The sequence below is a fragment of the Centropristis striata genome, chromosome 8, assembly GCF_030273125.1.
Source record: "Centropristis striata isolate RG_2023a ecotype Rhode Island chromosome 8, C.striata_1.0, whole genome shotgun sequence".
Classification (NCBI taxonomy): domain Eukaryota; kingdom Metazoa; phylum Chordata; class Actinopteri; order Perciformes; family Serranidae; genus Centropristis; species Centropristis striata.
Window position 1 is genome coordinate 17455291 of NC_081524.1, and position 20926 is coordinate 17476216.

The 20926-nt window shown below is 38.2% G+C and overlaps 1 protein-coding gene across 2 annotated transcripts in view; it reads left to right on the top strand.

Moving 5' to 3' along the window:
- The window catches only part of znrf2b (zinc and ring finger 2b), a 45502-nt gene extending 34263 nt beyond the window's left edge, over window positions 1-11239 (top strand). For both annotated transcript variants that reach the window (XM_059339316.1, XM_059339315.1), the window contains 3 exons: window positions 5243-5348; window positions 8920-8993; window positions 9694-11239. In XM_059339316.1, coding sequence (XP_059195299.1) covers window positions 5243-5348; window positions 8920-8977 — 164 coding nt within the window. In that variant the 3' untranslated portion in view covers window positions 8978-8993; window positions 9694-11239. The remainder of the gene's footprint in view (window positions 1-5242; window positions 5349-8919; window positions 8994-9693) is intronic.
- The last annotated feature ends 9687 nt before the right edge of the window (window positions 11240-20926 follow it).

Here is a 20926-nt window from a genome sequence, read left to right on the forward strand (position 1 = left end):
AGATCATTTTAGCTGAACAGCCTATAATTGTTTGCACCTCTTTATAAGTTTTCCCCTCTCAAATCAACTTTTTAATCAAAGTACGCTGTTCTTCTGTACAATGTCTTGAACGACCCATTTTCTTTTCAAAGAGAAATGCACGTTCAGCAAGTGCTGACTTCATCCTTAAATAGGGGCCACCTGATTCACACCTGTTTTTTCACAAAATTGATGACCTCACTGATTGAATGCCACACTGCTATTTTTTTTTAACACACCCCTTTCAACTAATTGCCCAATTGCACAGCCTTAAGAGCGTGCATGTCACAAAGCTGGGTCTTGTTGGTTTTCTGAGAATCTACTGGTACCTTGTTTGCCATGTAGCAATAAAAAATATACTAAAAACCTGGATTAGATCTGGTTAGTCACATTGGGCTGCTATTATTCTGAACACTACTGTATATTGTCACATCTATCCAAATATTAATTGTAGGTCCAGTCTGCAACATCCATCTTTTAGTTAGGGCCTTTTTTCCAGCTGCCAGTAATGCACCCAATTAATATTTGTCAATAACACTCAATTCTGGGGGGGTATAACCTAAGTACATGATTTTGAAATCAAATGGTATGTGTGTTAAAAATATCCTGTTATGCTTTATATATATCTTTCCAGTAACTTTGTATGTTTGGACATTCCCAGAACACATGATAATGACCTGCAGCCTGACATCCACAGTTCCGCCAGCACTGGGAATTACCATTACTTTGGTGCACCTTCATGAGTGGAGTGATAAAATATCGAGTTACATTCTTCCAGCAAAATTCCTTCCACGCTGGACTTTCCAGATTTTATTGAACCAAATGGTTCATATTTTTACTACACTGAGTAACAAACTCTTCAATACGACTCTGACAAATGTATTCATAGTGTTCCGTTTTTTTTGTTTTGTCAGTGCGTATCATGTGATCCTGCCATATGAACCCACAAACAGACTGACCAGTGTATCTTCCAGTGTGTGATCTGATGGTTTGTGGGGAACAATAATGCTCTGCAACCAAACCAAACTTAGTGAATATGTGCACCATACATCAGTATTATTATCCCATCTCTTTCTGTCTGTGTCTCACTGAGTGAGTGAACGAATGACTGACTGACTCTGTCAGTGTATTTAAAGATGTTTCTTATCAGCTGAGCTGGATGCCATGTGCTGCAGCCCATAATAACTAGCTATCCCAGGCCTATGTGGGTTAATCCACTGTTGCATAAGGCCAGTTCTAATGACTGTGTGTTTTGCTGAAGGTGATGGGTTTAATGGTGTGCACTCTGACTTCGACTTTAGACTAGCACCAGTGATACTGAGGAGTGTGTATACACAAACACACACACCGTTAACACACAGATGGGTTGAGTTTTTCTAGTGGCCATTCAGGTTAGTAACTAATGGGAAAATATTTAAAGTGAGAAAATTAATGCTGCCTTCAGTGATATTATGGAAACACCAGAATAACAACTTGAGCATGTGTGAATAATTTGAATGTACAACCTGGATTCCACAAAATTGTGTTGAGTTAAGTGTAAATTAACAAAAACCCAAAAGTAAATAAGTTTAAACATAAACTTTATTGAAAATAATAATTATTCCATTCTTTTTTATTTACATTTTAGACAGTCTTTTTTTGGAATTGGGGTTGTAGTAGTGGAGACAATCTGGATCTTCACATCGCTTGGCAATACACCAACATCATAATGTATTATTTATAGGATTTCTACTATTACTAGTAGAAAGAGACGAAGGACAAGTAGAAGTAGAAGTTGCTTTATATTGTTTATAACACTAATAATCCATATTACTGCCACTTAGTATTATATTTTTATATTATTTTGTGTTTTATATGCTTTGTTATTTTTTTGTAGTATTGCATATACACATCAATCAAACAAATTGATGATCAAAATCAATCAATCAAATTGTACAAGGTGCAAAGTGAAATGGATTTGTATTTATTACAATTACTCTATATTACAAATGTTTAAATATACATCTATTATAGCATTAAACACATGATTGCTGGAGTTGCATGAATGGATTCCTGGTTTGCTTTTGCACAAGACTCAAATTCATTAATTTCAACATATTTTTATTTTTTACCCAACTTCATGTTGCCATGTATTTTGGTGTGGATATTCAATATCACAAGAAGAGCTCCAAAAGCTTTCCCTCGCACCGGCCTGGGACCAGATGTGAACACTTTCACAAAAGACACCGCAATCGAGTGGGAAGATTGCAATGAACTCGTTTGAACGATATACCTGGGGGCTTTCCTCAACCTCTGCCTTAACCCATTTAGGCCTAAAACGCCTGGAAAAAATGCCTGGAAACGGCGATTTTAAAATAACCCCCTAAAATGTGTCAACGCAGATTTTTCAGCCTCTGTAGCAGATAGAAATGAAATTCAAAAAGTATTTGAGAGATTGTACCTGTTATATCTGAGCTCCCTCCGCTATAGTCGTCTTCTGCCAAGTTCTGGAAAAGTCCCATGTTGCATTGCGACACTCCCACATGAATTCTGATGCATTTCATTGGCCAAGAGACCGAAAATAGGTGGAAAAAAATACAAATACTACAAAACGACGTATCCACTTTCCCGGCTTTAATGGTAGAATAACACAACAGCGCCTCGGGTTTAATGGTAGACATGTGGTTATTCTTTCCCGGCTTAAATGGGTTGAAGGCAAACATTATATTTTAGTAGTATATTTTAAAAGTAGAACAAGCTTGATACTGAGTTTTGTAATATATATAATATGTAATGTAAATAATATATCATGATCAATATTCATTTATTTATTTAAGTAAAATCTTTATTTTATTCTTTTAAAAAAATCAAATCAAACTAAAACAACAAAATGTTAAATAAAGATCTGTTATTAAAAAAAACATTACACGTCTTAAACAAACAATAAAATTCCCTACCAAAGTTGACAGTACAAAGAGGAAAATATAATTATGATGCACAGTAATAAATTATAACTAGAAACAAAATTCCAGGGAAATTTTGGAGTGCCACGGGACAACTGCCGGATGATTGTGATTGTGATGACATCTAATCTGACACCATATACAAGTTTCTAGGACAAACGGTTCATTAGTTATGAAAGGGGGCGTGGCTACTCAAAAGGGGCGGGGTAATCAATCAGCAGTTAAACAGGGACTCTATGCCGAGTAATCTGACAATTTATACAAGTTTCTAGGACAAACGGTTCATTAGTTATGAAGGGGGCATGGCTAATCAAAAGGGGCGGGGCTTTATGAAATATTGTTATGTAGAACTGGTCAGTGATGAACCATCATCATGCATGACAAGTTTGAGGCAGATTGGACAATGTATGGTCAAGTTATAAGGTCTTGTGTTTTATTAAAAAAAAGCCATGTCTGTAAATTAGAATGTCTGTGTTGGAGGGGGAGGCTTTGGTAGCTAAGCAACCAGGTGGCCAGGTGGAGTCGACCAATCAGATCAGAGCAATCAACTGAAATTAACTGCTGGTGGAGACAGTTCTGTCACAGTGAGCAGCCAGAGGTGGAAAGACTGCAATTTCTGGCCTCGAACAGAAAGCATTTTTGGCAAAACCATAATACCTATCACTGATGCAACTTCACTTTGAGCTTCCTGAGTTCTTCCTGAACGTCTACATATATTTTTTTTAAAGAAAAATGAAAAAATAGCTTTGTTAGAGCGATCTAAAAAAACTGTTACATATCCTTTTTTCAGAAATCCTCCTGTGTTTTTAATATGGGACACAATGGGGCAGTTGGTGCGTGTTGGTGGCGCTTTTGTGTGTCCTACGCCCAAACTATAACTCTGACAGCTTTACCAGAGGATTGTGAGTGAGAAGACAAATTTTCCTACGTTTCTATGTATAAATTATTTCTGTAGAGTGGAATTTGTGCCCTGGAGCACAGTTTTCAAATTTGTTTTTCGACAATTTCTTCTCTCCCTCTGCACTCTGCGTGATGACGTCATCACTCTAGACTCTGAACATTCCGCGCTATACACACACGGCAAAATCGCCCTCCCCATTAGTTTGGAAAAATGGACTTCGTGCGAAAACTACATGTTGCTCTTAAATTTCACAGGACTAGAGTTAAATTCAGGCCGTACAACTTCCTAAATCGGTTCAAATTTAACGAGCAACGGTTTGCGAATGGTGAGGCCCCAAAGTTTGCGCAATGCGTTCCGGATGGGCCAAAAAGTGCACGTTTGTGCAGGTTGTGCGAAAACGTGCATGCCGATCGCTAATAAGTCATTTGACACGATTCCCGATTAGGGCGCAACTTTTGACGTTTTTACTTGTCGTGATTTCTCAAAGCTGTGAGACCAGTTACGCGCCAAGTTTTTATGGAAGAATAATCTATATATAATAATAACTAGAACATTTCTAAAGAAATTTTGATTGTGTGCTTGCAGTGAAGATGAGTGCCTCGCTGCTAAGCCGTGGCACTAAATAAGCCCGGTGAATAGTAGTTAGTGTGCTTTTGCAAGCAAGCACACAAAATAAGCCCGATGAATAGTAGTTAGTGTGCTTTTGCAAGCAAGCACACAAAATAATAAACATGATGAATAATTAGAGATGCCTCGCTGCTAAGCCGTGGCACTAATAATAATAAACATGAGCAATAATAAGAGATGCCTCGCTGCTAAGCCGTGGCACTAATAATAATAATAAACATGAGCAATAATAAGAGATGCCTCGCTGCTAAGCCATGGCACTAAAAAGACATAAGCCCGGTGAATAGTAGTTAGTGTGCTTTTGCAAGCAAGCACACAAAATAATAATAAAAATAGACCCGGTGAATAGTAGTTAGTGTGTAGTTAGTGTGCTTTTGCAAGCAAGCACACAAAATAATAATAAACATGAGCAATAACAAGAGTTGCCTCGTGCTTCGCACTAAGCCGTGGCACTAATTATAAGAAATTAAAACAAAACTGAAGTATGAACCATTTTAATGTTTAAAATTAAATTGAGGACATGTAGCAAATACAGGTTTGTATGCAGTTTACTCCACTTCAGGTTTCAAAATGTGCAAAGATGAAGCATTTCATGGGCACCGACGGATCTTTAGAATTTTTTTTTCTTCATAAAAGGCTATCTGTCCTGTATATTGGCTGATCTCATGTTCTTTTAGGTAGGAAATTATTTTAATGGTAAAAGTGGTTATGAAGGGGTTCAACTGATGCCTGTGGTCTGTCTGCTGTCTTCCAGAGGATGTCCTGACCAAGGATGCAGGAGAATGTGCAATCTGCCTGGAGGAGCTAGTACAGGGAGACACCATTGCTCGCCTGCCCTGCCTCTGCCTCTACCATAAAGGGTATAAAGCTCTCTAGGAAAATCATTAGGAAAATGCTGCATCACTTTAATTTTTTCCCTTGCTTTACTTTACCTCCAACAAAGCTCAGGACAGAAACATTGGTATTGCTGTCCATGAAACAAATAAAGAGGGAATTTTGTACTAAAAAGTTTTTATTTAATCATTGAGCTTCTCTAAAATCCACTCTATGGTCAGCCATAAAGTTGGAATGAAATATGTTTTACCTCTTTCCATGAAATGATTGTGATAATGTGATTTATTCTTGACAGACCTCTTCCAAACATATCCCAATAAAAAAGAACCACAATTAACTGAGGATTGTGTCTCCAAACAAAAGTATTTCAACTTTATGGGCGACCACAGAGGATATATGTATATAGTAGGGCTGCACAATTAATTGAATTTAAATCGTGATCACGATTTCCATTTTATTATTCCATTCCATTATTTCCATTTTAAAATGTGTCTCTCCTGCATATCTAATCAAGCACTTCCTACACCAGTAGTACACCAACCACCAGCGGGCGAACGCATAGTTAAGGTTTCAGGGAGCTGCCTAAATAAATAACAAGTGCGCGCCAAGCAGGATGTGACCTAGTACTCTTTCTCTGGCAAGAGACTCCTTCTTACTCTTCTTAACAAACCGCAGGGGCTCGTTAAGAGCAAGTCGAAGCGGCTCGGGGATGTAAACCTCTGAGCGTCCAGTATGCAAATTGCTAAAAGGCTAACGGTTAGCTCTGTAGCAGTACAGTGTGTATGTGCTGCTGCTGCAGGAGGTGTTCACTTAGCGATCTCTGTTTGTTTACAACAAGCACCAGACACTGTGCACACACTAAAAACTGTTCCTATTGTTTGTTGAAAAGTAGTGCAATAAAAATACAGATGTTTTCCCTAACATGAAGATCGTGATTACATTACATTACATTACATATATGCATTCAGCTGACGCTTTTGTCCAAAGCGTTTGGTTTTGAGGCGAGTTGACCCACGCAGGGTGGGGGTTGCCAGCTGTTTGGCTGATGCAGAGTGGAGAGAACGGGCAGGGGTGAAGGGTTTGACAAGGCCCTGGATGTAAGTAGCACCTGAACCATTAGCAGCGGAGTACGCCAGAGCTAGAGTCTTGAAGCGTATCTGCGCAGCCACCGGTAGCCAGTGAAGGGAGAGGAGGAGGGGTATTGTGTGTGAAAATTTGGGAAGATTGAAGACCAATCGAGCAGCTGCATTCTGGATGAGTTGCAGAGGTCGGATGGCTTTGGCAGTCAGACCTGCCATAAGGGAGTTGCAATAGTCCAGGCGTGAGATGACCAGCGCCTGGGCAAGGACCTGAGCTGCCTTCTGAGTGAGAAATGGACGAATTCTCCTGATGTTATGCAGCAAGAATCTGCAAGATCTGGTGATGGCGGTGATGTTTGTGGAGAGGGACAGTTGGTTGTCAAGAGTCAGGCCAAGGTTTTTGACGGCTTTTGTGGAGACAACCACTGTGTTCTGGACAGTGATGTGGAGGTCAATGGTGGGAGAGCCCTTCCCTGGGAGGTAAAGTAGCTCAGTCTTTCCCAGGTTGAGTTTGAGGTGGTGCAAGGACATCCACTGGGAGATTTCGGCCAGACATGCAGATATACGTGCTGCTGCCTGTGTTTCAGACTGGGGAAATGAGAGGATTAGCTGGGTGTCATCGGCATAGCTATGATAGGAGAAGCCATGTGAGTGGATGAGGGAGCCAAGGGAGTTGGTGTATACCGAGAAAAGGAGCGGACCAAGTACAGAGCCTTGAGGGACCCCGGTGGTGAGTGGACAGGGTTCTGAAACAGAACCCCTCCAAGTTACATGAAAGGTGCGGTCCTTGAGATAGGATTTGAGCAGAGACAGGGCACTCCCAAGTGGTGAAGGGTGGAGATGAGGATCTGATGATCAACAGCATCGAAAGCTGCAGAAAGGTCCAGTAGAACCACCACAGATGAGAGAGAGGTTGCTTTCGCCTTGTGAAGCTGTTCAGTCACAGCAAGAAGGGCAGTCTCTGTTGAGTGGCCCTTCTTAAAACCAGACTGGTGAGGGTCAAGGAGGTTGTATCTATGCAGATAGCAGGATAGAGAGGGGTCTGTAGATGTCCACTTAGGATGGGTTGAGGGTGGATTTCTTGAGGAGAGGATTCACCCCTGCTTCCTTCAGAGAGTTAAGAAAACCGCCAGTAGTCAAGGAAGTGTTGATAAGGTGGGAGAGGAACGGGAGGAGATCCGGAGCAATAGACTGAAACAGGTGGGAAGGAATAGGATCCAGCTGACAAGTGGTAGGAAGGGCAGAGGTTACAAGGCTGAGCACTTGAGGAGGAGACAGTGGAGTGAATGCTGAGAGGGTGGGAGATGATGACGAGTAATGAGGAGAGGCGGGTTGTAAGACTGGATGGGTAAATGAAGAGCGTATGTCCTCAATCTTTTTAAGGAAGTGGTTGATGAAGTGGGTCGGTAGGAGGTAGGAGGGGGGGTTAGAGGGACCAGGAGGTTTGTAAAGATGGAGTAGAGCTTCTTCGGATTGGATCTTGGTCTGATAGAAAGAGCTTTTTTCAGCTGAGATCAAAGATGAGAAGGCAGCAAGAAGGGATTGGTAGTTGCGTAGATCTTCAGGGTGTTTAGATTTCTGCCACCTCCGTTCTGATGTCCGTAGGGGAGCTCTGATGGCACGCACAGAGTCAGACAGCCAAGGGGCAGGGGAGGACTTGAGCACTTTCCGAGGAGTAAGAGGACAGAGTGAGTCAAGAGAGGAGGAGAGGGTGGCAAGGAGAGTGTCAGTTGCAGAGTTGGGCTGCAGAAGTGAGAATGAGTCCGATGAAGGGGGAGGGAAGAGAGAACAGTTGAGGCCAGAGCAGGAGGAGAGAGAAAGCAAATGTTGTGGCGGACCAGTACAGTATCTGTCGGTGAGGGCAGACAGTTCGATCGGGAGAGTGGGAGGGAGAAATTGATGAAGTAGTGATCAGAGACATGAAGTGGGGTTACGGAGAGATTGGTGGTAGAGCAACTCCTGGTGAAGATGAGATCAAGGTTGCCAGCTTTGTGAGTAGGTGGTGAGGGAGTGAGCAGAAGAGTGAAGGAGGAGAGAAGAAGTAATAAGTCAGCTGACTTCTCAAGCTGGATGTTGAAGTCGCCGAGAAGGACAAGTGGTGGACCATCTTCAGGGAAGTTTGAAAGTAGGACGTCAAGCTCCTCCAGAAATTCTCCAAAGGGACCAGGTGGGCGGTAAAGAACAACAATGGTTACTGGTGAGGGAGAAGTTATGGTAACAACATGGTATTCAAAGAACCGTGGGGAAAATTTAATTAAAAATTAAATCGTGATTACAATATTGATAAAAAAAATCATGATTATTAATTTGACTATAATCGTGCAGCCCTAATATTTATACTTGGTGTTTGTGTATAGGTGTTACAAATGTCATTTAAAATTCTGTATGTATAAGGACAAAACACGGGATGTGACCACCCTTGCTGTCACCAGATCAATCAAGACAAAAAATTTAATAATAATCTATCATTGTGTTTCACACTGCTGTTATTCTCTTCTTCGTTGATTTATTTTTCCAGCTGTATCGATGAGTGGTTTGAAGTGAACAGATCATGCCCAGAGCATCCATCAGATTAAAGCTGTTTTTGCACAGGTAAAGTATGTTCCAACATACCAGAGATTATTTTCTTCATAGTCATTGTGTGTGTGTGTGTGTGTGCTCGTGTGTGTGCTCGTGTGTGTGCTCGTGTGTGTGTGTGTGCTCGTGTGTGTGTTCTTGTACTTCCTACATAGTGAGGACCGGAACACGTTTCTTACCAACAGAGCTTGGGAATTTTTGCAAAGTGAGGACATTTCTGCCGGTCCTCACTTCTTTAAGGGCTTTTTTTGAGATTTCAGACTTTGTTTAAGGGTTTAGGTTACAATTAGGTTCATGTTAGGGTTAATGTTGGGCATTTAGTTGTGATGGTGAAGGTTCGGTTAAGGGTTAGGGAACAAGGTTATTATAGTTAACAAAAACAAAATGAAATAACGAAAACTAGAATTGAAAAAACATTTTCGTTAACTGAAATATAAATAAAAATGTGAGTTTTAATTTACTGAAACTGTATTGTGAGGTTACACACTAACTTAAATTATTGTGAAATAATTAAAAAAAAGAATTATAGTGTCTAATGAAAAATCCAAACCTATTATATATAACCTTGCTAGGGAATTCACTATTTCAATGATGGCCATCGCAAAGATAGAAGTACAAGAATGTGTGTGTGTGTGTGTGTGTGTGTGTGTGTGTGTAAAATAAAAATAAATACAATCAAGTTATATTTTCTCTGTTGTTTTTTTGATGATGACAGGTACTCTACAATGTGAGTTATCTACAAAATAAAGTGTGGATCCAGGACTGCTGGACACTGATCAGTTGAACCCCCCCAATAATGTAGTACCACTGTGCCAAATCTCATTTAAGCAATCTTCAGGGATATAGACTTTTATGTTTATGTTTGAGTTGCACATCCACACTCAGTTTCAGACTGGACAGACTGATCCCCACTTCGCATCCTCTCCAGCCACATGTGACATGATGACAGGCAGGGCTCATCTTCCTGAGAGCTCATTGGGTAGTAGATGTCAGCTGATTGTACACCACAACACTAGAGAAGGTGGTGGACATGGTCCTGGAGGTTGGAGGGGAGGATCAGGCCATATATGGATTATCCCTCCCCCTTTTCCTCTGTCCCTCCACTACTCCTTCAGCGTCAGTGTCTTCCAGTGTCTTGTTGTTTTGATGCACAGCCACAGCAGGGCAGGACAGAGGAGTCCAGACTTTCAGCAGAGCCAGCTGGACTGATTTGCGTGACCATCTCACCTCAACTGCCATTCTTTTAGTCCAGGAGAAACAAGCCAGAGACTGGAGAGCAGCAGAAATACCTGTCTGCATTAGGAGCTCGGACATTTTCAGCTGCTGCAAAAATGGTGCCAATCAACTGTGAATATTGTCAAACACACACACATACTCAATCATCTGTGCTTTTTAATCATAGATTATGGCGCAGAAGTCTTCAGGGACTGCCCTCAATCATGAACAGGGTCCCTGACTTACCAACCTGAGCCTATAGTAGAGTATCTCTGTCAACATGAAAAAACATTTCATATTAACCAAACCATTCTTGTTTTAACTAGAACTTTTTCATGTTATATCAAGATTGTTTTCTTGTTATGATCATATCTAGTATTGTAAATAAATTGTCTTGTTATAACAACATATGTCATATGGAGAAACGGTTTGAAAAAGATTCATTGTTTTTATATCACAAGAAAGTTGTGTGATTAACAAGATAAAGTGAAATAATATAAAATATGACAAGAAAAGTTTGTTCTTCAAAAGAAAAAAGTTGGTGTAGTACTGAAACTGAAATATATAACATGAAAAATATAATTTTCTAACATGAATATGATCTGAGTTTTTTTCTTGTCTTTTTTGTTTTGTGCTGCTCCTGAAAAGTAAGATTTTATTGTTTTCATAAAGTCTGTATTGCAGTTTTCAATGTAGGCTGTTTTAATCATAGGTTTTGATCATCAGTTGCTCAAAAATATACGGATATGCTGTGCACCAAATGAAATGCTGACATAGAAATGGAACACATCGAACAGACTGCAGTGAAATAGCTTAATTTTTCATACAACTTTTTTTTAAAAAGTGTAAAAAGGAAACATGTTCCTCCTTTTAAATCCAAGTTTGTAATTTCTTTATTCTTTGGATTTCCATCATCTCTAATGTAAAGATTTCCTATTAAGTTGTTGTTGTCTAGTAGCTCTGTTGATCTGTTTTTCTATGAGTGGGACCCATGCTCTTGTAGCATGCACATCTACATGAATAAACATTGGTGATGTGATGCACAATTATGTCACAACTATTCCATGGATTTACAGGTGGCAGAAACATGCTGCAATTCTCCAGCAAAGGCAGTTCATGAGAGGGGGAAGGTTGGAACACCATCATCCATCAGTCTGATGATGTTTTAGCCTCGGAGGTCAACGGGCAAAAAATGTAGGTGTAGTTTTCAACCAGTTAATCTATATTAACAAATATCTGCACACCAATGCAGATACATTTTGTTGAAAAAAAAAGCTAGTAAAAAGCTGAATTGTCATTAGACAAAAGCCAATGGTTTAGAGATGCATTTTTCTTTCTCCACACTGACTGTTTAAGTGCATGCAAACAAAGCCTGAACTGATGGTTTGATTGATTGATACCACAAACAGACTACAAATAAAAAGGCAGAACACTTTCAATACCATAACCTTTTTGTCCCAATACCTACAGATTTTGCATTCATATGCAGATATCTGTTTCTAGAGGTTGCAAGATATGGATTAGAGCAGGGGTCACCAACTACATTTGTCGGAGGGCTAGAATTTTACTGGACAGTCACCTTGGGGGCCGGACCCTCAAATAAAATGAAATAAAAATCAAATTTTGGCATAACATTATTATATAATGTTTATGTATTGTTTATATTTTTTCATGTCATTGCAAAACTGAAGGCATTTTTAGCCTTTAGGAGTCAGGCTTAGGCGGCAATCTCTGTGAGCCTGCATTCTACCGAAAATTCCAGCAGGGGGTGCTAAGTTTGGCTGCAAAACAAATCTGCCCATTCATTTCAGTGCAAAATTTGAAAACTTCTCACTTGATTTATTACCTCAGAAAATAAAAAAATCTTCTGAAAGACAATGGATGTCAATAGTTCTAATAATGGCCCCATTTAGAAACAAATAGAAGATAAAGAATCGTATGATTTGGGGCGTGGCTACTTTTGATTGACAGGTCACTAACAAGGAGAGCCGTCATCAGGAGAGAAGCAGAGCAATGTGTATCCACGGCAACGTGTCAATAAAGTTATATATAACGTTATATAGATAGAAAAGACGACGTTTACCAATTTGGTCTAATAACTTTGACCCTTTCACACTGTATTTTCACTTAATGACAGTTTATTTGAACGTTGTCTTGTTCAGTAAAAATGTCTTGTTCAGCGTTTGGATGGACTAACAGACACTCCAAGGAGTCGCTGTTCATTTTTCTGAGGTAAGTAACATACATTTTGTTTTTGTTTTTTGCTAGCCAAAACTAACATCCCAGTTAATGCTCCAATTAATTCTAACTTGAATTAGCAGTGACTTCTCTCAGTCAGGTTGAGGTGTAGAGGCGTGTAGTCAGTGATCAGATCCCTAAATATATGTTTTGTTTGTAGAAAAGAAAACTCCTCAGGGCATGTTCACTGTAATCACAGTCACTTTCCTTGTAATGAGTGTTTCATTTCTATGGCTGTGTTTGATAAGTTCTATGTTCAATGTGTACACTGCTCGCTGTACCTGTTTAAAGGAGTTTATTCCGCCAAAGTCAAGAAAAAAAGTCAAAATGAGAAAAAAAAGTTGAAGCCACGAAAAAAGTGTATTTGACAAAAAAAGACGTCGAAGCCACGAAAAGTCAAAATGAGGAAAAAAAAGTCGAAGTCAGGAAAAAAAAAGTGAAAAAAGAAAGAAACTATCAGCATAAAAAGAAAAAAAGTTGGGGGGGCGTAGCTTGGCCACTATGGAGTAGGCTGTGTTCGACGTGAGCTCCCGTTAAACCTATTTTAAACGAAAGAAGTGAAGTGTAATCCATCTTATGCTCCAGTAAACTGTTTCTAAACTCAGTTGGACAGTGTACAAATCCACAGCGACGTCCAGATGGAAACAAGTGTTGGGATTCTACCACAGGTGAATTTTGGGTTCATTTGTGAGAGGCCTGGATCCACCACTTCTCTCTCTCTCCACCGCTCCTGCTTGGGGAAGCAGATCCAGAGGCCTGGATCCACCAGCCCTACCCCCTCACCCCCCGCAGAGTCCTGCTGAGGTGAGACCTCTTCTCTTCTGAGACTTCAAGCTTCAAGAATCTCCTTTTCCATAAGGAATTCTGAACCAACGGCAACTCTGACCTTCTCTGCACACCAAAGTGGCATTAATGAACACAAAGTTCATTGCATCTGTCAGAGAAAGCTCTAATTCAACAACAAGGACAACCAGCAACTTAATTTGCAAGACGGCAAATTATTGAACTCAACTTCCTTCTTCCACTCTTCTGCTGAAAAGGCTTTCCCCCCCTTTTTCACCGGACTCGTGAGTAATGTAACTGGGCTTAGATAAGAAATCAGCAAGGACTTTAGCAACAAGGATTTGACCTGTGATTAATGATTTGGTTTATATGTGTGTTTTAAGTATATTTATGTGATATTCGTGTTACGATCAAAGTTGTATGTTAATCTTGCTTTATACAGACAGTCAGTCTATATGCAACTAACTATACTAACCTTTGACCTGCTCACACACTGATTAAATTAACTGGAGCTAAACACAGCTCACCCTGCCACACGGCCAGGCCTGACTCGTCACCTGACTTCACAGCTGGGGTTTTACAACTCATTGTTTGAGGAGGGCCAAACCCCCTCACACACACACACACACACGTTTCCCTCTCTTTTGTAAGGTATTTCTGTCTTTTATAGATGTGTGCTTTTATTTGCTTTACTTGTTTATAATAAATACCTTTTGATTACGAATGCTGTCTATTTAATGTTGTACATTATGAACGATATGCCATCCTCTTCTGTGTCAATAATTCACGATTCCTTCAACCACTATTAAATATTAATATGGTAATTTGATTATAATTATATTCATAATTAATAATCAGTGTTCCAAATTGATAGTTTAATAACTTTATGAGACTGATTTAGGTGAATTGGCTATATTTTTCTGTTCTTACAGATGGTGGCCCTTTTTACGAGCTGACTTAGAGTAAATCAAGTCATATCATTTCTTAGAATTAATAATTGTTTATGATAATTATTAATAATTCTTATAGCCATCTAACCACACTTTTGAACCGTGAGATCCAAGAACATCCTCCAAGAACAAGCTGAAGGCAGTAAAAACGGAGATAATAAACAACACCGCGGCGCTGAAGTACGAGATCGATCAGGCTAAAGTTAGCATCAAAGAGGTGGAGGGGGGGCTATCAGCATGGTCGGATGAAGTGGTTACTTTACAAGAAACTGTGAGTGAGATGAAGACAGAAATTACAGGACTGAAAGCGAAGTGTAAGGATCTGGAAGGGCGGTCGAGGAGATGCAACATAAGAATCATTGGTGTACCCGAGACACCCCGAGATGAATCAATAAATCACTACAGGGATTGAATATGAGTCAAAATGCATGTTTCCTGCTGAAAATTAATTGAAATCACAAGAAATTAGTCAAAATGATATTTGGGTCTTACAGTGTTAAAACATGACTGCTGGTGGCCCAAACAGCCTTATTTTGGCGAGAGAAGAACAATTTCAGCCAATCCTTGATACTAATGATGATGAATCAATAAATCACTACAGGGATTGAATATGAGTCAAAATGCATGTTTCCTGCTGAAAATGAGTTGAAATCACAAGAAAAGAGTAAAAATTATAATTGGGTCTTACAGTGTTAAAACATGACTGCTGGTGGCCAAAACAGCCTTATTTCGGCGAGAGAAGAACAATTTCAGCCAATCCTTGATACTAATGATGATGAATCAATAAATCACTACAGGGATTGAATATGAGTCAAAATGCATGTTTCCTGCTGAAAATGAGTTGAAATCACAAGAAAAGAGTCAAAATGATATTTGGGTCTTACAGTGTTAAAACATGACTGCTTCTGGCAAAAACAGCCTTATTTCGGCGAGAGAAGAACAATTCAAGCCAATCATTCATACTAATGATGATGAATCAATAAATCACTACAGAGATTGAATGTCAGTCAAAATGCATGTTTCCTGCTTTTAATGAGTTGAAATCACAAGAAAAGAGTCAAAATGATATTTGGGTCTTACAGTGTTAAAACATGACTGCTGGTGGCCAAAACAGCCTTATTTCGGCGAGAGAAGAACAATTTCAGCCAATCCTTGATACTAATGATGATGAATCAATAAATCAATACAGGGATTGAATATGAGTCAAAATGCATGTTTCCTGCTGAAAATGAGTTGAAATCACAAGAAAAGAGTCAAAATGATATTTGGGTCTTACAGTGTTAAAACATGACTGCTGGTGGCAAAAACAGCCTTATTTCGGCGAGAGAAGAACAATTTCAGCCAATCCTTGATACTAATGATGATGAATCAATAAATCACTACAGGGATTGAATATGAGTAAAAATGCATGTTTCCTGCTGAAAATGAGTTGAAATCACAAGAAAAGAGTCAAAACGATATTTGGATGTTACAGTGTTAAAACATGACTGCTGGTGGCCAAAACAGCCTTATTTCGGCGAGAGAAGAACAATTTCAGCCAATCCTTGATACTAATGATGATGAATGAATAAATCACTACAGGGATTGAATATGAGTAAAAATGCATGTTTCCTGCTGAAAATGAGTTGAAATCACAAGAAAAGAGTCAAAATGATATTTGGGTCTTACAGTGTTAAAACATGACTGCTGGTGGCCAAAACAGCCTTATTTCGGCGAGAGAAGAACAATTTCAGCCAATCCTTGATACTAATGATGATGAATCAATAAATCACTACAGGGATTGAATATGACTAAAAATGCATGTTTCCTGCTGAAAATGAGTTGAAATCACAAGAAAAGAGTCGAAATGATATTTGGGTCTTACAGTGTTAAAACATGACTGCTGGTGGCCAAAACAGACTTATTTCGGCGAGAGAAGAACAATTTCAGCCAATCCTTGATACTAATGATGATGAATCAATAAATCACTACAGGGATTGAATATGACTAAAAATGCATGTTTCCTCCTGAAAATGAGTTGAAATCACAAGAAAAGAGTCAAAATGATATTTGGGTCTTACAGTGTTAAAACATGACTGCTAGTGGCCAAAACAGCCTTATTTCGGCGAGAGAAGAACAATTTCAGCCAATCCTCGATACTAATGATGATGAATGAATAAATCACTACAGGGATTGAATATGAGTAAAAATGCATGTTTCCTGCTGAAAATGAGTTGAAATCACAAGAAAAGAGTCAAAATGATATTTGGGTCTTACAGTGTTAAAACATGACTGCTTCTGGCAAAAACAGCCTTATTTCGGCGAGAGAAGAACAATTCAAGCCAATCATTCATACTAATGATGATGAATCAATAAATCACTACAGGGATTGAATGTCAGTCAAAATGCATGTTTCCTGCTTTTAATGAGTTGAAATCACAAGAAAAGAGTCAAAATGATATTTGGGTCTTACAGTGTTAAAACATGACTGCTTCTGGCAAAAACAGCCTTATTTCGGCGAAAGAAGAACAATTCAAGCCAATCATTCATACTAATGATGATGAATCAATAAATCATTACAGGGATTGAATATCAGTCAAAATGCATGTTTCCTGCTTTTAATGAGTTGAAATCACAAGAAAAGAGTCAAAATGATATTTGGGTCTTACAGTGTTAAAACATGACTGCTTGTGGCAAAAACAGCCTTATTTCGGCGAGAGAAGAACAATTCAAGTCAAATATTCAAACTAATGATGATGAATCAATAAATCACTACAGGGATTGAATATCAGTCAAAATGCATGTTTCCTGCTTGAAATGAGTTGAAATCACAAGAAAAGAGTCAAAATGATATTTGGGTCTTACAGTGTTAAAACATGACTGCTTATGGCAAAAACAGCCTTATTTCGGCGAGAGAAGAGAAATTCAAGTCAATCATTCAAACTAATGATGATGAATCAATAAATCACTAAAGGGATTGAATATCAGTCAAAATGCATGTTTCCTGCTTTTAATGAGTTGAAATCACAAGAAAAGAGTGAAAATGATATTTGGGTCTTACAGTGTTAAAACATGACTGCTTCTGGCAAAAACAGCCTTATTTCGGCGAGAGAAGAACAATTCAAGTCAATCATTCAAACTAATGATGATGAATCAATAAATCACTACAGGGATTGAATATCAGTCAAAATGCATGTTTCCTGCTTTTAATGAGTTGAAATCACAAGAAAAGAGTGAAAATGATATTTGGGTCTTACAGTGATAAAACATGACTGCTTCTGGCAAAAACAGCCTTATTTCGGCGAGAGAAGAACAATTCAAGCCAATCATTCATAGTAATGATGATGAATCAATACATCACTACAGGGATTGAATATCAGTCAAAATGCATGTTTCCTGCTTTTAATGAGTTGAAATCACAAGAAAAGAGTGAAAATGATATTTGGGTCTTACAGTGTTAAAACATGACTGCTTCTGGCAAAAACAGCCTTATTTCGGCGAGAGAAGAGAAATTCAAGTCAATCATTCAAACTAATGATGATGAATCAATAAATCACTACAGGGATTGAATATCAGTCAAAATGCATGTTTCCTGCTTTTAATGAGTTGAAATCACAAGAAAAGAGTGAAAATGATATTTGGGTCTTACAGTGTTAAAACATGACTGCTTCTGGCAAAAACAGCCTTATTTCGGCGAGAGAAGAACAATTCAAGTCAATCATTCAAACTAATGATGATGAATCAATAAATCACTACAGGGATTGAATATCAGTCAAAATCCATGTTTCCTGCTTGAAATTAGATGAAATCACAAGAAAAGAGTGAAAATGATATTTGGGTCTTACAGTGTTAAAACATGACTGCTTCTGGCAAAAACAGCCTTATTTCGGCGAGAGAAGAACAATTCAAGCCAATCATTCATACTAATGATGATGAATCAATACATCACTACAGGGATTGAATATCAGTCAAAATGCATGTTTCCTGCTTTTAATGAGTTGAAATCACAAGAAAAGAGTGAAAATGATATTTGGGTCTTACAGTGTTAAAACATGACTGCTTCTGGCAAAAACAGCCTTATTTCGGCGAGAGAAGAGAAATTCAAGTCAATCATTCAAACTAATGATGATGAATCAATAAATCACTACAGGGATTGAATATCATTCAAAATGCATGTTTCCTGCTTGAAATTAGATGAAATAACAAGAAAAGAGTGAAAATGATATTTGGGTCTTACAGTGTTAAAACATGACTGCTTCTGGCAAAAACAGCCTTATTTCGGCGAGAGAAGAACAATTCAAGTCAATCATTCAAACTAATGATGATGAATCAATAAATCACTACAGGGATTGAATATCATTCAAAATGCATGTTTCCTGCTTGAACTTAGATGAAATCACAAGAAAAGAGTGAAAATGATATTTGGGTCTTACAGTGATAAAACATGACTGCTTCTGGTAAAAACAGCCTTATTTCGGCGAGAGAAGAGAAATTCAAGTCAATCATTCAAACTAATGATGATGAATCAATAAATCACTAAAGGGATTGAATATCAGTCAAAATGCATGTTTCCTGCTTTTAATGAGTTGAAATCACAAGAAAAGAGTGAAAATGATATTTGGGTCTTACAGTGTTAAAACATGACTGCTTCTGGCAAAAACAGCCTTATTTCGGCGAGAGAAGAGAAATTCAAACCAATCATTCAAACTAATGATGATGAATCAATAAATCACTACAGGGATTGAATATCAGTCAAAATGCATGTTTCCTGCTTTTAATGAGTTGAAATCACAAGAAAAGAGTGAAAATGATATTTGGGTCTTACAGTGTTAAAACATGACTGCTTCTGGCAAAAACAGCCTTATTTCGGCGAGAGAAGAACAATTCAAGCCAATCATTCATACTAATGATGATGAATCAATACATCACTACAGGGATTGAATATCAGTCAAAATGCATGTTTCCTGCTTTTAATGAGTTGAAATCACAAGAAAAGAGTGAAAATGATATTTGGGTCTTACAGTGTTAAAACATGACTGCTTCTGGCAAAAACAGCCTTATTTCGGCGAGAGAAGAACAATTCAAGCCAATCATTCATACTAATGATGATGAATCAATACATCACTACAGGGATTGAATATCAGTCAAAATGCATGTTTCCTGCTTTTAATGAGTTGAAATCACAAGAAAAGAGTCAAAATGATATTTGGGTCTTACAGTGTTAAAACATGACTGCTTCTGGCAAAAACAGCCTTATTTCGGCGAGAGAAGAGAAATTCAAGTCAATCATTCAAACTAATGATGATGAATCAATAAATCACTAAAGGGATTGAATATCAGTCAAAATGCATGTTTCCTGCTTTTAATGAGTTGAAATCACAAGAAAAGAGTGAAAATGATATTTGGGTCTTACAGTGTTAAAACATGACTGCTTCTGGCAAAAACAGCCTTATTTCGGCGAGAGAAGAGAAATTCAAGTCAATCATTCAAACTAATGATGATGAATCAATAAATCACTACAGGGATTGAATATCAGTCAAAATCCATGTTTCCTGCTTGAAATTAGATGAAATCACAAGAAAAGAGTGAAAATGATATTTGGGTCTTACAGTGTTAAAACATGACTGCTTCTGGCAAAAACAGCCTTATTTCGGCGAGAGAAGAACAATTCAAGCCAATCATTCATACTAATGATGATGAATCAATACATCACTACAGGGATTGAATATCAGTCAAAATGCATGTTTCCTGCTTTTAATGAGTTGAAATCACAAGAAAAGAGTGAAAATGATATTTGGGTCTTACAGTGTTAAAACATGACTGCTTCTGGCAAAAACAGCCTTATTTCGGCGAGAGAAGAGAAATTCAAGTCAATCATTCAAACTAATGATGATGAATCAATAAATCACTACAGGGATTGAATATCATTCAAAATGCATGTTTCCTGCTTGAAATTAGATGAAATAACAAGAAAAGAGTGAAAATGATATTTGGGTCTTACAGTGTTAAAACATGACTGCTTCTGGCAAAAACAGCCTTATTTCGGCGAGAGAAGAACAATTCAAGTCAATCATTCAAACTAATGATGATGAATCAATAAATCACTACAGGGATTGAATATCATTCAAAATGCATGTTTCCTGCTTGAACTTAGATGAAATCACAAGAAAAGAGTGAAAATGATATTTGGGTCTTACAGTGATAAAACATGACTGCTTCTGGTAAAAACAGCCTTATTTCGGCGAGAGAAGAGAAATTCAAGTCAATCATTCAAACTAATGATGATGAATCAATAAATCACTAAAGGGATTGAATATCAGTCAAAATGCATGTTTCCTGCTTTTAATGAGTTGAAATCACAAGAAAAGAGTGAAAATGATATTTGGGTCTTACAGTGTTAAAACATGACTGCTTCTGGCAAAAACAGCCTTATTTCGGCGAGAGAAGAGAAATTCAAACCAATCATTCAAACTAATGATGATGAATCAATAAATCACTACAGGGATTGAATATCAGTCAAAATGCATGTTTCCTGCTTTTAATGAGTTGAAATCACAAGAAAAGAGTGAAAATGATATTTGGGTCTTACAGTGTTAAAACATGACTGCTTCTGGCAAAAACAGCCTTATTTCGGCGAGAGAAGAACAATTCAAGCCAATCATTCATACTAATGATGATGAATCAATACATCACTACAGGGATTGAATATCAGTCAAAATGCATGTTTCCTGCTTTTAATGAGTTGAAATCACAAGAAAAGAGTGAAAATGATATTTGGGTCTT